The sequence below is a fragment of the Condylura cristata genome, unplaced genomic scaffold (genome assembly GCF_000260355.1).
Source record: "Condylura cristata isolate star-nosed mole 26May11 unplaced genomic scaffold, ConCri1.0 scaffold00017, whole genome shotgun sequence".
NCBI classification, from domain to species: Eukaryota; Metazoa; Chordata; class Mammalia; order Eulipotyphla; family Talpidae; genus Condylura; species Condylura cristata.
This window is the reverse complement of record NW_004567118.1, coordinates 5,757,505-5,776,326: the sequence shown is the minus strand read 5'-3', so window position 1 is coordinate 5,776,326 and position 18,822 is coordinate 5,757,505. Positions and strand designations below refer to the sequence as shown.

General features: G+C 56.3%; 1 protein-coding gene across 1 annotated transcript; it reads right to left on the bottom strand.

The window, feature by feature from the left end:
* Positions 1 to 2,671: 2,671 nt before the first annotated feature.
* GPR179 (G protein-coupled receptor 179) lies at positions 2,672 to 17,025 on the bottom strand. Its single transcript, XM_004684986.1, has 12 exons — positions 16,232 to 17,025; positions 14,933 to 15,041; positions 13,273 to 13,360; positions 12,637 to 12,872; positions 11,487 to 11,555; positions 10,992 to 11,101; positions 10,482 to 10,717; positions 10,153 to 10,291; positions 9,451 to 9,556; positions 8,895 to 9,041; positions 2,973 to 7,219; positions 2,672 to 2,882 (listed from the first exon to the last, which is right to left on the bottom strand). Exons 1-12 carry the CDS (start codon positions 17,023 to 17,025, stop codon positions 2,672 to 2,674), a joined length of 6,492 nt encoding a protein of 2,163 aa, XP_004685043.1.
* Positions 17,026 to 18,822: the final 1,797 nt, after the last annotated feature.

Genomic DNA, 18,822 nt, shown 5'->3' with positions numbered 1-18,822 from the left:
GGCCTTGCCATTGCTGTACCTCGCTACTGTAACACTGAAGAAAATCACCATAATGAAAAAGCTAAAATCAACTACAATGGCCAAGAAGAAGCAAGTTTTATTTCTTTCCCTGTAACTTCACTACAGTAAATATAGGGACAACTTTTCTGTTCCTACCTAGATCAGACCCCACCGGTTGTTCTGAGGTGTGCCCCTAACCACGTCTGCATTGCCTCAGGGTAGCTGGACCGAGAGCAACAACACAGCTGTTAATGTGGCCTGAAAGCCCAGGTGGGGCCTGGGGAAGTTGAAGGGCCTAGACGGCATCTGTCCACCTGTTCCTCAAAACCTACGACTCCACTCCTGCTCTTTGTGGAAATGGAGCTGTTTGCCTCTCTCTGAAGTCCTGTGCTACCCAGGGTATTTACATGCAGAATCTTTTGTATGTGTGTGTGTATGTGTGTTTTGGGTATTTGATCCTTTTTGTGTTTTCCTTCCCTGTGAATGGCAAAAGGGTGGACTCACTGCCCTCTTTAGTGCCCCTGCCCAGATCTGCCATGGTTAGCCTTTCCCTTTCCTCCACCTCACCCCTGGTAGTCTGGGAACCTTTTTGGTCAATGTTTTCCTCCTCTGTTTCCCTCTGGTAGTATCATCTAATTCTAGTACTCTTATCTAGGGCTGCTTAACCAGGACTTGAGAAAACAGCCGAGCTAAGGAGACAGAGCTCCCTTAGAAAGAAGGCTTTGTGGACATGCACTGCCCTAGCGTGGCCCCAGGCCTCTAACCTGACCCAGCGCTGTTTGTGGGCTGATCACGGTGCTGGCTGAAATAACTCCTGTGTATCTGTGCTTCTCAGGAAGAGGATTAATGTTACTGTGTAAGTGATCTGGGCTGGTTCTTGTATCAGAACCAGAGATTCCCTTGGTCCCACCAGCAGTGGCAACAAAGGGATCCCTTTGATGGCGGCACTAACAGACTAGGAGGCAGAGAATAAGCCAGTGAGATGAACTCTGGAGACGCAAAGCGATAGTGCAGGAAGAAGGGGAGAACATCAAGTTACCCAGAAGTGAACTTCTTCAACTGGGATGGGGCGTTGGGAGGGAGACCGCCCGCCCCACGGCCAGCGTGGAGAGCGCCTGGAGCCATTGGCTTTCTTCCTGTGCTCTCTGTCACTAAGATTGCCTTAGGTGCCAGCTGTTGATGAGAATATAAATATTACTGACTGTCACTGTAGTCAAGCAGGCCAGGTACAAGGGCTGGTAAAGCAGAAACTTCAGTTCTAAATTCAAAATGAAGACTCGGACATTTAGCCATCTTTTTTGAGCTTTTTTGGGTCCCCCCCAATTTATATCTGTGCTTGAATTCAAAGGGTTTTTTAAGGGTTTTTTTTTTTTTTTTTTTTTTTAAACTGGTTTTTTTTTTTTCTTTAAGATTTATTTATTTGTGCATACAGAACTGGGGTACAGGCCAGAGGCTCAGGGGTGGCGAGAGGCTTCACCAGAGACAGAGTGGGGAACAGAACAGGCTGACTGACGAAGTACACTGCTGAGGGGAGCAGCGGGCGGGTCAGGAGAGGTCTGCCACGCCATGTGGTCACCTCCGAGGCAGGCGGGAATCGAACTCATGCGGAAGCGGCTTTAGATTCTCAGTGCTGTGCTTTAACCCGCTGCGCCACCAGGGAGGGCCTTAAGTGGTTTAGTTTTTTTTTAAAAATAGAGCTCTGCAGGCTTAAGGAGGATGGAGCTTCCCTAGGAGAAAGCACAGGCCAGGCACTGCTGACTTCCATTCACCTCTGACGTCTGTTTACAAGCCAGTGTCCAGCAGACATGGCTTGTGTTGACTATTCTAGCTATAGGGGGAGGATTTGTTAGAAGCAGGGGTCTGGGCCCTCCCTGGTGGCGCAGAGGGTTAAAGCTCAGCACGGCGAAGCTGTCCGTAGCCTCTTCGCTTCGGTGTTACTTCTATCCTCGACACCCGAGGTGATCCACCTGACGCAGCAGATCTCTCCTATTACCCGAGCTGCTGCTCTCCTCAGCAGTGTACTTTGTCCAGCTGCCTGTTCTGCTCCCCACTCTGTCTCTGGTGAATCCTCTCATCGCCCCACACCTCTGGTCTGTACCCCAGTTCTGTATGCATAAATAAATAAATCTTAAAAAAAAAAAAAAAGAAGCAGGGGTCTGGTCTTTGTTCCCTGGAGCAGGAAGAAGAGTCAGAAATTAAGACAGGTGGCACTTCCTGTCAGGCCCAAGTTGCATCCTATTGTACAATTTGTTTTTGGGACGAGCTGACTCCTGGCCTTGGGAGGGACGTGGCAGGGCGCCTTCATTCCACTCGGGGAACACCTAGGACTCAGAAAGGACATGGCCCCTAAAATCTAGCTGCCTGATGTTTCACTTGATGGAGCTGTCATCTCTGGGCCAAGGATAGACTGTTGGTGGGGGGCGTCGTCACATAGGCTTTAGAAGCAACTTCTTGGCTTTCAGTTTGGAGGAAGACTTCTGGGCTCAGCTTCTTGGAGATTTGACTCTGCGCCTAAGCTAGTTCCTGTGCAAAGTGCCAAAGGCCCTTGGAATCCTTCAACCACTTCCAGAGGAGTACCTGCTGACTTGCTCACCTCTGGGTGGGGCTTTTGCTTTCCAGAAAGAAGCTCCCCGTAGGCCTGTGGACATGATTGGTGCCATGGTTGGACAAATCATGGTGGTTTCTCAGTTGCTGTCGGTGAAAATACTTCTGTCTGAGTGGCTGTTAAAGCCAGGAGACCGGAGTCCAGCGGAGGTTCCAGTCCCTCCCAAGGACAGGTGTCTGCCATGGTGTGCTTTATTTCATTTCCTTCTGGATCTGTGATTTCCCATGACACAGCTCTTCCATCTTGCTCCCCAGCCTGCTTGCTCCCCAGGGACTGACTTCAGGTTGGTCAGTATCTGGAGAGTCCTCCCCCACCCCCAGTCATCCGTGTCTCCACAGGGACAGACTGTCTCCTGCTCTCTGCTGACTTGGGCCGCTTCTTTCGAAAAGTATCCTCCAGACCCCCAGATCCTGCCTTTTGAAGGCACCTCCCTCCTTGCTCTTGGGACTGTCTGTCCAGGTCTTGTTCCAGCCCCCCTGTCTCTGCTCCTTCACTCGCTCCCCAAAGGCAGATTTCTGCTTTTCTGACAAAGGGAGCCTCTTCCACCTCCCATGGACACACTTGGACTCCCCTGGCCCTCATACTGTCCGCTGCCTCAGAACTGCTTCTGGCACAGGCTTGTGGGGCTGCTTGTGGAGACAGCCCCCGACAATCCCTACTCTCCTGGGGACACACAGCCTCCTGCTTCCTACCTGCCCTCTCTGGCTTCTCCTGAACTGCCACAACTTTGGATCCTAGCTTTTCTGGGGCATTCCCCTTCTCTGGAGAGCCCCCCACCCCGTGGTGTGTTGACACCCCTCTCCCAGGGAGTCTCTCAGTCTCGTCTGAGTGGGGGGTCTCCGCTCTGGCACCACAGTCAGGGGCAGGCGCATTCAGGACAGGCACCTCCACTGCGCACCCCTGGGCCACCCTGCCGCCCGCGCCGGGCAGTCGCTGAGGGCCAGTCTCCCCTGGACAGGGCCCCCGAAGGTCGGGGCTGGACAGAGAGCCTGTGGGTGCTACGCTGTGCACCTGTGACTGGCTGCTGGTTTCTTTCTCATCTTCTGCAATGACTTCTCCAGCTTTTGCAGGAGGAGCTTTTTCTCGTGTGGTATGTTCTGGGGTCCCTCCATTCGTCTGTGGGTCACGTCTCGGGTCCCCGTCCTCGGATGCCTCATCACTCACTTCCAGACAAGGCCCCTCGTCCCCTCTGCTGTTCAGGCTGGGCAAGTCTGCAACCTCGGGGGCCCTGGCATGGGGTTCCTCCCCCCAGGGACCAACAGCTTCCTGCTCCTGGCTCTGTTTTGTGTCCCACTTTGATGTGTCTTCAAGGGAGGTGAGTCGCCCCTTTTCTAAAGTTTTCTCCCTCCACCCTGCTGAATCACTCCCCACACCATCTTCTGGTCCCCTCCCAGCAGTCTCTTTGCTCATGTCCCAGGGACAGGTCTGGGCCTTTTCACTGGTAGGCGCTTCCCCCACTTCCCAGGGACATACCTCAGCTGGCCTGCAGCCCATGCAGTCCAGTTCCTGCAACCCAGCTCTTGGTCTGCCAGTGTCCAGAGTGTCTGAGTGCGGAGTGCAGCCCGCCGGAGCCAAGCGCTCCCGGGGACAGCCCACCTCCTGCTCCTGTGCTGGCCGCTCCGGCTCCTTTGGGGCAGTAACAGCCACCTCACTGGGGCCAGGCTCTGCAGGAGCCTTTCCTGTGTGGCCTGGCAGCTTCGTAATGGCCTCACCTCCCAAAGCCCTCTCCTCCCCTGCTCCAGCGCCCGCCTCCCAAGGACAGATCTCTGCTTTCTCAGCAGGCAGGGTCTCCTCCATGTCCCATGGACAGATCTCGGCAGTTTTGCTTCCCACACTGCCCCATGCCCTGAAACTGACCTTGGGGTGCTCTCTGCCTTGAGCTCGTGGTGGGGAGAAGCTGTCAGGGTCCACACTTTCCCAAGGACAGACTGCTTCCTGCTTTTGGATCTGTCCCTCTGTCTTTTCCCCGGTGGTGGCATCTTTGATTCCTAGTGTTCCAGGCATTTTCTCCTGACCCTCTTGAGAGTCTTCTCCTGGCGCCCATCTAGATGTCCGGTCTTCTCTTGTTCTTTCACCTACTTCCCAGGGACAGATCTCTGCCCTGGCAGGTGTGACCCCTGGCCTGAGATTTTCCTGCGGACATCCCTGAGTGGACCTGCTCCCTCCCTGGCTGAGGCCACCAGTCCTGGCTGAGGCATTGTCTGGACGTGGACTGGGGTGCCCAGGGGCTGTGTCCCCCCAGGGACGCACTGACCCCTGCTGCTGACTTAATTCCTGTGCTGCTTTCCCAGTCTGTTCCGCGGGCTCTCCAGAACATCCCGCCACCTGGAGAGATTCTCCACCTGCTCCATCACACGCTTCCTTCCCTGCCACCTTGCCACCCAGCTCCCAGGGACAGATGTCAGCTCTCTTGTCAGCACGGGTGTCCCCCGCTTCCCACAGGCACACCTCCACAACACTACTGCTTAGCCGCCCTGGGTACCCAGCGGCTCCTAGGGCCTGAGTGGAGAGTATGGAGGAGCCCTGGAAATCTGTCCTGTCCCACGGACAAAGAAACTCCAGGTCTCCACCTGATTTCTGGTCTTTGCAGAAGAATGTTTTCAGCGTTTGCTGGGATGGTCCCACATTTTCTGCCTCCCTGGCCTCCACACTTCTCCCTGTTCCAGGCCTGCCCATGGCTCTGTCAGAGGCCAGAGGGTCCTCTGGCCCAGCCTTCTCCCAGGGACACACTGCCTCCTGCCCCCTCACCAGCCTTTCTGGTCTCTTCCGAGCAATAACAGCCACATCTTTGGGCTGGGATTTTTCTGGGGCCTTCCGCCTTTCGTCCTGAGAGTCCTGTAGGTCTTGTCTTAATGCCTTGAGCTCAGGGGTGCCTTCACTCACCTCCCAGGGGCAGATTTCTGCCTTATTGCTGCTGTCTGGCAGACAGGTCCCTGACTCGGCAGCTTCCCAGGGGCACACCTCCACCACACAGCTGTCAGCACTGCCCAGGGGCTGCCGGCCAGATCTGGGCAGTTCCTGTCCACCCATGGGGGCTGCTCCTGCTCCCTCAGCATTCCTGTCCCCCACTGTGCCCCTCAGTGGGGCAGGCCCTGCTCTAACTGCTCTCTCAGCTTTCTCCTTCCCTGCACTCCGGAGTGTCCTCCTGCCTCTGTCCTCTCGTTCCCTGCTCCCCTCGTGGTGACAGACCTGGAGCATCCTGCTGGTATGTGCATTCTGTCGGTTCTGGAGTGACTCCTCATCATGGCAGGGGGCCAGGGCAGTCTGCTTACTCACAGCCCTGGGCTGGCCTGGCCTGGGAGAGCAGGGCTTTATGCCCTCTCCTGGTGCTCTGCCTTTCTCCCCCTTGGGACTCCCCTCCCCACTCTCCTTCTCTCTGTATGCACTTCTGGAACGGGCCAGAGCCCTGATGGCCAGTCCCAGACTGTGCACGGACCTCTGCTGAGCAGGGGTCTTGAGGCTGTGGGATTTACAGATGATCTTGGGCCTGTCCTCTTTAGTCTGGAGATCCGCTGTGTGCACCCCACTCTCCCCACCTCCCCTTTTCTCTGGGGCAGTGGAGAGGGCTCTCCAGAGCCTGGCCCGACCAGGGGCCAGTGAGGGCTTGCCTCGCTCTGGCTCTGAGGGGCCCTCTGGAGCCACATTTTCTTTCTTGATTTCTGCATTCTCCCAGGGGCAGATGTAGGTGAGTATGCTGGGACCATGGGCGGGTGCTGGGCGTGGTGCCAGGGTGGGGACTGGGGCTGGGACTGACATCAGAGCTGGAGCCAAGGTGGAGGTGGGAGGCAGCATACATGGCTCTCCTAGGCAGGGCCCAGACAAGGCCAAGATGGGAGTGGAGACCTGGTGCTGGGTGGGTGGGGGGGGTCGTCTTTCCACATTGTTCTCTTGAAGTTTCCCAGAGGGAGGGGGGCTATCCCCACTGCTGCTTTTGGCAGGGGAAGGGGGGGCTGACAAGGGAGCCCATGGAGATTGCACAAGCCTCCTGGCTGATGGCCTCTGCACTGGACTGGCCATGGCCACCTCTGCTGTCTTTCTCTCCTCTGGCTCCTTTGCCTGTCTGTAGGTCTCCTCTAGGTAGGCCTGGCCGGCGACCATTAAGGCCTTTTCCCTGGAGCCAGCCATGACGCTGAGCGACTTCTGCAGGGAGGTGAGTGGGGCCCTGGGAAGCTTCCCTCCCACTGTCAGATTGTGGGCGCTGGCAGACTTGAAGCCCAGAACAGGGGGCTCCTCCACCGACTCCCTGCTCCCTCTTGAAGCTTTCTTGGCCGGCTTCCTCCTCAGCAGTGAGTCGAGGAGAGGCGGGTCCCTGCCGTGGTCATGCTCATAGGTGCTGCGGGACTTGCAGAGGGCTGGTTTCCACTGGGGTTCCTGGAGACTGGAGCTGAGGAGCCTGTGGAGGGAGGAGCCTGGCAGGCTGCTGTGCCCTGGGGAGCCCGAGTCCCGGGAGTGCTGCCGGACCAGGGCCTCAGGGACCTCAGCCAGACACCTCATGAGGGAGCGGCCCAGACCCTGGCCAGAGCTGCCCCTCTTCTTGGGCAGGTGGGGGTTGTTAGCAGCCATTTCCTTGGTCTTATGGACCTCCAGCTGGGCATAGAGCTTCTTCAGCTCATCCTGGGGGCGGGAGAGGGGAGAGAAAATCAGAGTTGACTGAGGTGGGCCAACAGCTCTTTCTATCCCTGGCTGCACTGTTCTCCCCTGGACTTCATTTAGATTATTTCCCCTGGGGGATCTCTTTCCCATCAAGTTATGTCCCATCCCTGTGCTTGAAACTCAAGATTCACCTTTCCATTCTGCAGGACCAGTGACAACCTAGTTCCTGCCTAGCCGCTCAGCTCCCAGGATGCAGTGTGCACACTCTAGGAAACCATCTGCCTGTATTTGCCTCTCCCCTGACTAGAGCTCAGTGCGCTGGCGGGGAATGGCCTGCTGGGGGCACAGAAATCTGGGTCTGAGGCTGCTGCACCATCATGCGGCTTGGGGTTATTTTCTTGACCGCTCTGATCACTGCCTCTTCTATAAAGTTACCATGACAGGTTGCCCTCTCAGCCTCCTTGGGAGGGGTCTATGAGACTGATGGACAAGGGGGCAGAGAAGGGCCATATTTGGGTGGAAATAATGAAATGGGCTGTGAAAGTGTTTGATCCCTTGGCTTCCAGAGTTAGCATAGGGGGAGTAGGTTGACTGTTGTCTCAAAACTTGGAGGATGGAGGGGCCTTTGCTGCAGCACTGCACCACCCTGGCCTCGCTGCTGAATTGAAGGTCTCAGTTGAGCCCACACCCAGAGGGCAAAAGGCAGGGGCGGCAGGGCTTAGAAGGTAAGGGGGTGTAGGAGGGTGAGAAGCAGAGGCAGCTTGGACAAGGGGGAGCTGGGAGATGTAGGAGTCAGGGGAGAGGCACAGTACAGGCAGATGGTTTCCTGGGGTCGTTCCCACATCTCAGGTTGCATGACATGATGGGCTTAAGCCGCAGGTCTCCTGTTTCTTATCCACTGGGCCTTTTCTCAGGGTCCATGAGAACAATGATGCACTTAAGCAGAAAAACAAGAGAGGATTTTCTCCTGGTTTAAGACTCAGGAAGAACTCCCCTTTCTCGAAGATTTTCCAGGTCCAGGGAAAGGATCCGTGTATGGACATCCCTGGTCACCATGGCTGCCAGGTCTGCCTGCTCAGTGGGGCTCTCGGCTCTCGGGTCACCAACGCCCCAGTGTGTAGGTGACTGAGCGTTCTTAGTCTGGCCCTCACGATGCCCCCGCTGTGTGACGGGCGGGCACCTGGTGTCAGCACTCCATTCGCTACCCGGCCTCCATCTTGCCCACTGTGTGGAGCACAGGGATCTGAGTTCTGGGGCTTTTGGGGCCTTTCCCCTTGGGTGGTATATGGCCTCTGTTGAAGAGTCAAGCGTAGAGCTTAGTGTGATGGTGAAATGGGGAAGCAGGTCTTAGAGGGAAGGCTGGGGCCAGGGGGTGGAAAGGGTACGCTCCTGCCCTGACCATAGAAGTATAAAAGGAGGGCCCTCCCTGGTGGCGCAGCAGGCTAAAGTGCAGCACTGCGAGCTAGCCAAGGCCGCTTCAGTGCAAGTTTGATCCCCGCCTGCCCCGGAGGGGACCCACATGGCAACACAGACCTCTCCTGCCTGCCTGATGCTGCCCTCGCAATGTACTTCCTCCATCTGCCTGTCTGCTCCCCACTCTGGTTCTGGTGAGTCTGCTCACAGCCCCTTGTACTCCCGTTCAATAAATAAATTAAAAAAAAAAAAGAAGTATAGGAGTAAGGAAGACAACACACACCCGAATGTCTCCGGGGTCCAGGCTGCGCTCACTCCAGGCGGAGGTGACGCTGCTGTTGAGGTAGGAGCCGGAGCACTGCAGGTCCAGCTGGTCCTCATACGCCTCGCCCACCATCTCCTCCCGGGAAGGAGCTCCAGGCTTCCGGAACTGCCAGGGCGGGCATGATTGCAGGACACTCACCCTGGCCACCTCCTCCCACAGCCCAAGGCACCGTGACTTTCCTTTGGGGATCTCTGATTTGGAGTTCTGACAGTTGAATGAGTTTTACTCCCCCACATCCTTCCTTCTGATTTTCTCTAGCTCAGGCATTGGGGTGGGGGTGGGGTACCCTATCATTCATAGCCATGTCCTTCAGTGTCCCCTTTATCCCTGTAGCTACATTGAAGTGGATTTCTGGACTCCGCTGACCTTCCAACAGTGTCACAGGATCCCTCCAGCCTTCCTCTTAGGGCATTTGCTCGGGCATCGGAGGTGGGTAACAGCTTCCTCGCAGCCCCCCACAGAGGCCTTTAGGAAGGGGCTGGGACCTGCCTCCTTCCAGGAGGGGAAGACTCACCTTAGGGACGAAGATCAGAGCCAGAGTGGCGGTGACGGTGCTGTGGGTGTGGAAGAAGAAGAGGAGGAGGGTCCAGTCTGGGTGTAGAGAGGGAACCAGCACAAACCTGTGGGAGAGGAAACGTGAATGGTGGGTGGCAGAGCCTCTTCCCTCAGGTCTCACTGCTCACCAGTGCTGATCGCTAGGGATGCTGGGTGAGGGTGCGGCGGGCACCCCTCTCCCGGCTTCTCCAGGATCCAGGGCCCGCACCGCCTGCAGACTACTCCAGCTGGCCTCTTCCGCTGCCTGCACCACAGACCTGCTCACGGCTCTGGTCTGAACTGCCCTGGGCACGGCTCTGCCTCTGCCAGGCCGGCCCCTGTCTGGGCTCAGCTGGCCTGCAGCTGGGTGGCTGGGGAGTGGGGGGAAGAAGGTGAGGGGAAGTGAGTTTGTGTGGAGAGGAGGGAGAGGGGTGCTGGAGATTGGCTTAGGAGTGAGAAGGACTTAGGAGTATGTGGGGGGCTATGTCCCCTTCTTGGGTTTGGGGGAGACATGGGGTAAGAAGGGAGTCTGTGTGGTAGGATGACGGGTGACTTCCTCTCCTTGCTGAGACACAGCGGTGCTGCAAGGGTGGCTGTGGGGTGGGGACACTCACACTCACCTGGGAGAGGTGAGGAGGGCTAGGTGGGAGAGTCACGGTCAGGTCGGTGGGCCTGTCCTTACCTGGCCACATGGAAAGCAGCAGAGAGCAGCAGCTCCTTGTGCAGGGCAATGCCCAGGTGGCGTGGCTCGTGGAGGGCCGAGGGGACAGCCCGGGCGGCATAGCAGAGGAAGCTGCCCCAGCACAGCAGCAGCATCTCGACTGTAGGGTGGAGGGGAGAGACAGCTGGGTGCCACCTCAGCAGTCAGGCACCGCTTTCTTTGTAGGGGGTGCTGGGGGATCATGGACCAGGGTCCAGGTACCGCGCTGGGAGACCAAGGCAGAGGACCCACGGAGGTGCTGGGCTGGGGTCGAGCGAGGCTGGACGCAGTGCCCAGCAGAAGCGACTCACCCACAACCATGATGTAGTCCCAGTGGCCATGGTGACAGAGGTAGAAGCGGCGGCCGGCAGGAGTGTGGCCTTGGGTCACCAGAGGCGTGTGCTGGCCTTGCTCCAGGACTCCTGCTGTCCACACTACAAGGAAGCCCAGCACCAGCAGCAGGAGCAGCCCCAGACGCCGAAGCAAACGTCCACTGCTCAGGGGGGGCCCTCGCTGTGCCGTTCGAGACAGAAACATCTGGAGCACTCTACAAGGGTTAGAGCGCGGTGGTGGAGGGGCAGCAAGAGCAGGCCAGACCTGGCTTCTGCATTGCTTCCCTCTCCTCCACACACCAGCGGACCCGACCCTTCCATGGGTCAGGTCCTCTTACGGCCTGTTGGAGGGAATGACCATAGTGATGGGTCCTGCTGGTGCAGGGGAGGGGAGCTAGTGAGGGTCTGGTGCTGAAGAACTCCGCTCCATAACCCAGCAGGGGCGGCCTGGAATGAGCAGTGCAAGGGCAAGGCCAGCCACACACCTACCTATAAAGCTTGAGTACAATGGTGCCGTAGACGATGGCGAAACCCAGCAGGCGGACCCAGCGGAGAGCGATGCAGCAGAATATGCTGGGCTTCAAGTACAGGATGAAGACCTGGTGGGGCAAGACCAGCAGAGCTGCTCGGCACTGCACTTCCGCCAAGTGTGAGGCCTGTACCATTCACCTTGCTGGTCCTGACAGCCTTGCAATGGAGGCATCACCACCTCCATTCTGCAGTGGAGCAACTTAAGTATCAGAGAAGTTGGCTAACTTGTTCTAAGCCACACAGCCGATAACAGACCTCTTTTAACCCAGGACTATTTGGTGGCAAAGCTCACTAGACTAGTTTCCCATTTGTGGCTATGAATGGGGGTGGATTTGAGGTCTCTGAAATCCCCAAAGAGAGGTAGAAAAAAAAGGACTCTGAAATTAAGAGGGTGTCAGGTTGGGATGTTGGGGGATTCTGGGAGGGGGAGTCAGCTTATAGCCATAAACTCACAGGGAAGTAGAGCAGCAGGGACCCAAAAAGGATGGTTTCTAGCAGAACAATGCCAGATGCCCGGATCCTCTGTGAACACAGGAAAGAGGCATGTAAGGAAGACAAAGCCCAGACAGGGGTATAGGAGGGTCTCAGGCCTGTTTTAGGGTCACTCAATGGCTCTGGATGAAGGATCCCCCCACCCTGCAACCATCACCATGGCCCCCCTACGTAGCACAGGCTCTTAATGCCACTGGACTGAGCCTGGCCGAGGCCAAAGTTTCACGTGACTGACTGCCAGCCAAGCCCCATGCCGCTCCCAGCCCCAGCTGGGCCTAGTTACAGGCCTGGGCTCAAACCAGAGGTTGCAGGAGCTAGAAGGGCTGTCAGGCACTGCTTCAAGCTTTGCTTTGGGTCAGACTGCTCTCGCCCATCTCAATAACCCCTTCTTTGCCCTGTAAAATTCCTCCAGATCTGGCTGAAATGACTGGGAAGTCCTTCCCATTCCATCTCAGGCAGGACGACTGGATCCCTTCTCTGAGCTGTTGCTGCAATCTGCTTCCCTCCGCAGCCCTGCCTGTGTTTTTATTGACGTGTCTGCTTCCTCCCTCCACTGGAAGCTGCGTGAGCGTACAGATCATCTCCTTGGTGCCTACACAGTGCATTTTTAAGTCTGCTGTCTTCACTTTACAGAAGAGGAAACAGGGGAGTCACATGCCTAATGTCACCCACCGAGTTAGATTAAGAATTAAGTAGTAAGATTAAGAATTAAGACCAGGCTCTTCCTGGTGGCACAGGAGTTAAAGCGCGGCACTATGAAGCTGTCCGCAGCCACTGCAGCGCGAGTTTGAGCCCCGGCCAGGGAGCTGACTCACATGGTGCAGCAGACTTCTCCTGTCTTGCCCGCTGCTCCCCTCAGCAGTGTACTTCCTCCATCTGCCTGTTCTGCACCCCACTCTGTCTTTGATGAATCCTCTCACCCCCTGCACCTCTGGCCTGTATCCCGGTTCTTGTATGTGTAAATAAATAGATAAATCTTAAAAAAAAAAAAAAAGAATTAAGACCAAATGCCACTTCTCCTGAGTGCTAGTGTTAGGTAGTCCCTGATGTCCAGCTGATGCTGGAGACCCCAAATAGGTGGGATTCATGAGCAGTGGGCCTTCCTCCTTGCCTTTCTCCGGCGGCAGCGGTAGGAGAGCAGCATGCTCAGGACGATAGCCAGCACGCAGCAGGCCTGGCAGGCCAGCACCAGCACCCGCAGCACCAAGGCCTCCTCCACCAGGCAGGGGGTGGTGCTCAAGCAGCTGGCGCAGCCCTCGGGACACGGCCGGCACCGCAGCAGCCTCTCCGTGCTGCTTCGCAGGGAACCAAGCTGCCCGGTAGGCTGGGTGGTGCCCTCTTCTGACCCTACAAAGAACAAGATGGGGCAGGGAGAGGGAAGTGGTTGTATCCCGAGATCCCAGCCTTCTCTCACCTCAGCCCCCTGCCTGCCCTTCTGTGGTCTGCAGCCCTTGAGACTTTGGAAGGGAGAAATGAGATAGCCGGTCCCCCCCAGGGGACGCAGGAGAAGTGATGTCAGGCCAGGGCTCGTGTCAACACGCAGCACGTCAGCATGGTATGGGCTCTTTCTCAGAAGGCACAGATGCCCCAAGTTGGGCTCTGCCTACCTTTCCTGATTCTCTCTCACCTTCTGTCCTTTCCCCACATTTCTTCCCATTGTCTCTCCCCAACCCGCTTTTCTTCCCCAGATGCCATCTCCAACCAGCCCAGCCTAGAAAAGTCATGCCCGGCCCTCACAGACACGTACCCCCAGAATGACTTGTCCCGTAGAAGCCAGGTCGGCAACGGCAGAGGTAGCGGCCAAGGACAAAGCCCCGGCCCTCCAGGGCGATACACTGTAGGAAGGACACACACAACAGGTGTCCACATGGGACATCTCCCTGGAAGAGGTGGAGTGCCCATTTACCTTCCTGCACGTGGGTCCACACAGGGGAACCCCAGCCGTGGAACCCTTTCCACTCTGGAAACCCCATTTTTATCCCCCACTGCTCCCTCTCTTCTCAAACAGTCCCCCAAGCAGAGTCCCAGGACAGATGGCCCTTTTGTTCATGGCCCTGTGATGGGAACCTCACAGGTCTCATGTCCCAGTGCCCAGCTGTTGCTAGAGCCGGGTGCTTGGGAGAGGAGAAAGTAGGGAGAACTCCAAACCCGGTCACATCTTGCTTCAAAGGGTCCCCATAAGCCTTCCTCTTTGGCACACAGGCGGGCTGAAAAGGCCTCCGTGGGGGGGCAGCTTCCTCCATCTGGCTAAGCATAGGACTGCTTTCCCCAGCCCTAATGCCAGGGTAATGCCAGGCTGGTGGGATGCCAAGGCCAGCTTTTTATTCCACCTCCACCCATTGATAATTTGCTCAGCTGGGGACAAAGCAGGCTCAGAGCTGGGGACTTGAATGCATGGATGAGGCCATATTGGCCATAGGAAGAGACTAGGAATGCCTTCTGAGGGGCAAAGGGAGAGGTTGATCTTGGGTGACCTACCCAGGAACTAACTTCACCAGGAAGGCTAAGGAGGGCTAGACCATGGTGCCTCTGAAACCATGGTCCAGCTTCCTCTTATGCCTGGCTCACTGGGAAGGGTTCTGTTCCTGCCAAACTGCACAATCAGGTATGTGTGTGCTGGAGACGTGAGGGTGGCTGGATGTAAAAGTGGATAATGGGAGCCTTCTCCATCTCCGGACTTAAAGCTCCAAATACATGCCTGAAGAAGAGCAGATGCCCAAACCACTCCCCCACCCCCACCTTCCAGAAACCTGCAGGGCTCGCCTTGGCTTCAGTTCAGCTCAGGAACAAGCATGCAATTAGTGTAACCATGGCCTGGATTAGTTCTCTGGCTGCCCAGTTTCCCAGAACTGGGCTTTTAGGATTATCAGTCAGTGCTTTCCATTATCCAGATTTTCTCACATCTGTGGCTTTGATTCTGCCCCCATCTGGCCTGGGTCCCATCAGCTTCGCAAGTTCCAGAGCTCGTTGAGTTCCTCCTTTGCTCAGATGCCTCCTACACCTCTACCTGCAAGTTCCCTTATTTTGACAATCACCGACAGAGTGTCTTTCACAAGCCGGAGGGAGGAGCCCAGCACTCTGTTGACATGGAGAATATGATCCATGGAAGGAAGCAGACAATTAATAGGGTCTCTGAAGGTGGCCCTGGGGAGGGGCCTGGGGCACCTGGGAAAGGATCCTGGAAGGGACAGGGGACAAGGAAGCACCTGAGAGTCCAAAGAAATGAGGGTGGCTCTCCCAGGCGGGGGATGGAGATAGGCTGTAAGTGAGCTGGTATCTTATCTCTTTCTCATCAAAAGGGGACTCCCCTGAAATCCTGAGAGGCAGGTGTGCCTTTGTCAGCTGTCCTGGGAGGTGGACGGTGGCAGTGATGGGAAATGAGACAGTAAGCTGGACCTTATTCTTACCTGGGTGCTGTTGGGATCACACAGGTGTGTGTTGGAGTACCAGCCTGGGCCGCTGGCACACTGATTCACATCCACGCTCTGAAGGTCTATGTCCATCTGCACCTGCCCCCTAGGGCAGTGAATTGACAGTTAGCAGGACTTGGCTATGGAGCAATGTGAGCTTTGCACACCTTAGCACTGTGACAGCAGTGTGGTGACAAGAGCATACACATGCATTTCCTTTCTCTAGTGCTACTGACCCTCACTGTGCAACAAATTCACTCCTAGATTGCATCCCCCTCGCTCAACTTTCAACATCCTATCATTTCGTGGTTCTTATCAACATATCAAGACATATGGGAGCTGGAACTTTGATGAGCTATCTGTATTTTCACACCTCCCCACTGTTGTACACACACACACACACACACAGAGCTTAGTTACTAAACACCCCCTCACCCTCCCCAAATCAGACCTGAATTGATCACAGCAAAGGAGGTTCCCACCCTGCTTTGGGCTGAGTGGGGAGATTGCTGGCGAGGAGTCTGGCAGCCTGCAGGGAACCTCTCCGGGGGCAATGAATGGGGACACAGCTGGGAAAGCAATGCTGATTGTTGAATGCCCGGCAGTGCTGTGCCCGTCTGCTGCCGCCTTTCCGCCAGGAATCACAGTTATAGTTTACGCTAGTTGAGGCAAGAAGTCAGTCACTTAGGGACTATCACCAGCCCCTGGGGCAGCATGTGCAGGACCGAGAGGTTGAGAGGGACCTACTTGATGTGAGCCTGTAGCCCTGGGCCTGAGCCTAGGGACACAGTCAACTTCTGGACAGAAAGGGGAGCGGTTCCTAGCCTCTCCCCAAGAATGGCCTTCCCTCGAAGGAGCCTCGCTTTGCAGCTCTCGATTATTAGCGAGCAGTGGGGTTAACTCCTGGAGTGCCCAGACACCTGGCCTCTCCCAGACACCTGGTGCAGGGTTGTCACTGCCATTCAACCACGACCTCTCCTGCCTTCCACCCACTACTCAGGTCTGGGGCTGAGACTTGTGCCCAGCTGCCGCTGAATATCTGCACATTCCTGTAGGTGCTTTCCTCTGTGTACATGGATTGATTCATACACAGTGTGCACACCCACACCTGGATGTGTTAGTGCAGTTACAGATTCCCAGAGTTCGCTGCAAATACACACAGCTGAATGCAAATATATACATCTGTGCACCTGACACACATGTGTATGCCAAGTGGTATACCATGCACACCTGGCTAAGTTGTGCCCCTATGCCCCACCTGCACAAGAGCATCTAGTCCTGCACCAGCCCACTTACCTGGCCTCTGGGCTGAGGTCCGGCTTGAGTCCATAGAAGGTGGCAGAGAGTGTGATAAGCCAGCCTGGACGGAGCCGGCCCTCCTGGCATTCCAGGAAGGGGGGGGACAACCTTACATGCCGCACGTCCCCCACATAACTATCCCCCCGTGGCCACTTGGGACTTCCAAGGCTCCCTAGATCATTGATCAATACCCGCTTCTGCAGAGCGGGGGTGCCTGGGCCTACGGCTGGGCTCTCCTCCTGTAGTCTGTCCCTGGACAAGTCCTGAAGGACGATCTCCTCTCCCATTCGGGTGGCTTGCAGGGCCAGCTGTAGGCGGCTGGCCCCAGGTGGAGGGTTAAAGGTCAGCAGAGCCCGATATGCCCTCTGGTCTCCCTCGGCCACGCTGCGGACGATCGCCTGGTACCACTCCATGTCCTCCTCCACGCTGGACTCGCGGATGTCGTTGGCTTGGAGCAGCATGTTGAGGAAATTGGCAGTCTGGGCAAGGGTGACCCCTGCTTTCCATAGGACTGGGGGGGGCCCTGACTGGGCTCCTGCACCCTGGGCTTCGTAGCGCTCAGTGCAGTTAGCCCCGGACAGCTGCTGGGCATCTCCAGAGTAAAGAAAAGCCAGGGCTGCCTCTGCACCCTCCTGGGGCACCCACCTGGGCTCAGATCCTGGCTTGACTTGGGAGGACAGTGGGGGCAGAGAGCGGAGGGGCTGTGGACCCCCCAGAGCCCAGTCACAAAGGAAACAGCATCCCAGCAGCCCCCAGACTGAGGGGGGCACAGCCACCGCACTGGTGCCCATGGTCAGGACAGCTCTCAGGGACCCGAGTCCAGGCTGCCCTGGGGACTGAAGACAGCTCTCTCAGGAGAGCCCAGGCAGAGGTGGTGGCAGTCTGGGACTGCTGCCAGATGGCTTCTCTCTCCCTCCCTCTGCCTTCCCCCCACACCCCCCCCTCCATACACCTGCTCCCGTGCCCTTTTTTTCTTCCCTGTAACATCATCAGCTGGCTTCTGGACTCGGCATGGGCTCTGCCGCCTCTCTCTGTGTCCCCCATCCCAAACACCCTGGGCGCACGCTCTTCCCTCCCCCTCAGAGGGCTCCTCCCCCATTACTTACCTACTGGCTTCTGCCCCAGAGAGAGCTAGATGGGAGGGGGGATGAAGGGACCTGGCATCCGCTCCCTCTCTCCCCCTCCCTCTGCCCTTTGCTCCCTTAGGAGAGACGTAAATCCAGGACAGGGTGCCATAGCAACCCCAGAGGAGCAGCTTCTCTCTGCAGGGCACTGCTTTGCTTCACTCAGCCTCCCCAAGCACTTGCAGCGGGGGTGATGGGGCCAAGCTGCCTCTCCTGGCAGTCTACTCAGGCTGCCCGTACCCCGCGACACTGTTCGGAGAAACTGGACTTTGAAATCAGGGATGGGAGGGTGGGCAAGAGAGCCTAATAGAACCACACCAACTTTGTCCAGACTGAGAGTTTATAAAGCGTCTCTTAGGCGCCTTGCCCCAATGACTCTTCCCCACCACTGCATATGGTGACCACTCTCATCTCCCTCCGCAGATGCAGACAGGGAGGCTCAGACTCACCCAAGATCACATCACTCTCACTATGAATGGAGACTCACACCTCGGAGCCCCCCTTCCCCTGCACAACGCCCGGACAAGTCACCACCCTCACCCTATACCACCGCAACTACAGCCTAGTCTCCAGGTCCCCACCCCCACGCGGGGGGGGGTTAGAAGACCAGCAAAGCACACCTGTCAAAGACATAATAATAAGTAGCTTCCCCCCCAAGTTTTTTGATCACAATAACTGATATCCAGTACAGAGTTTTAGTATTTACCTACATATAAAGCACTTTGACATGTAAGTTTTCATTTATCCCCACAACAGTCTTGTCAAGGGGATTATTCATGATGATTTTTTTTAAAGATTTATTTATTTATTTGTGCATACAAAACTGGGGTACAGGCCAGAGGCTCAGGGGCGGTGAGAGGCTTCACCAGAGACAGAGTGGGGAGCAGAACAGGCAGATCAACGAAGTACACTGCTGAGGGGAGCAGCGGGCAGGTCAGGAGAGGTCTGCCACGCCATGTGGTCACCTCCGGGGCAGGCGGGAATCAAACTCATGAGGAAGCGGCTTTAGATTCTCAGTGCTGTGCTTTAACCCGCTGCGCCACCAGGGAGGGCCTTCATGACATTTTTACAAATGAAACACTGGTTCAAAGATGTTTCGCTATCTGCTTTTGGTCATGCATCCAGGAAATGACAGGATTTTAAAAAAAGATTTATTTATTTATGCATACAGAACTGGGGTACAGGCCAGAGGTGCAGGGGTGAGAGGATTCACCAGAGACAGAGTGGGGAGCAGAACAGACAGATGTACTGAAATACACTACTGAGAACAGCAGGCAGGTCAGGAGAGGTCTGCTGCGCCCTGTGGGTCACCTTCCTGGCCAGGGATGGAATTCATGCACGCGCACACGCGGGGACTTGTCTCCCATCTCACTCTGCACTGCCATGCCGTGAGACCTCTGCTGTTCCAGATGTCTACAGCTACATAGTTCAAGACATTTTAAACTAAGGCCCTACCTCTGCAGG

Coding starts and splice junctions, on each gene's coding strand:
- GPR179 (XM_004684986.1), bottom strand. CDS start 17,025: ATGGGCACCAGTGCGGTGGCTGTGCCCCCCTCAGTCTGGGGGCTGCTG. Junction 12,873..13,272: donor CGGGACAAGTCATTCTGGGG/GTACGTGTCTGT, acceptor TGTTCTTTGTAG/GGTCAGAAGAGGGCACCACC. Junction 7,220..8,894: donor TGGACCCCGGAGACATTCGG/GTGTGTGTTGTC, acceptor TCCCGCCCCCAG/GATGAGCTGAAGAAGCTCTA.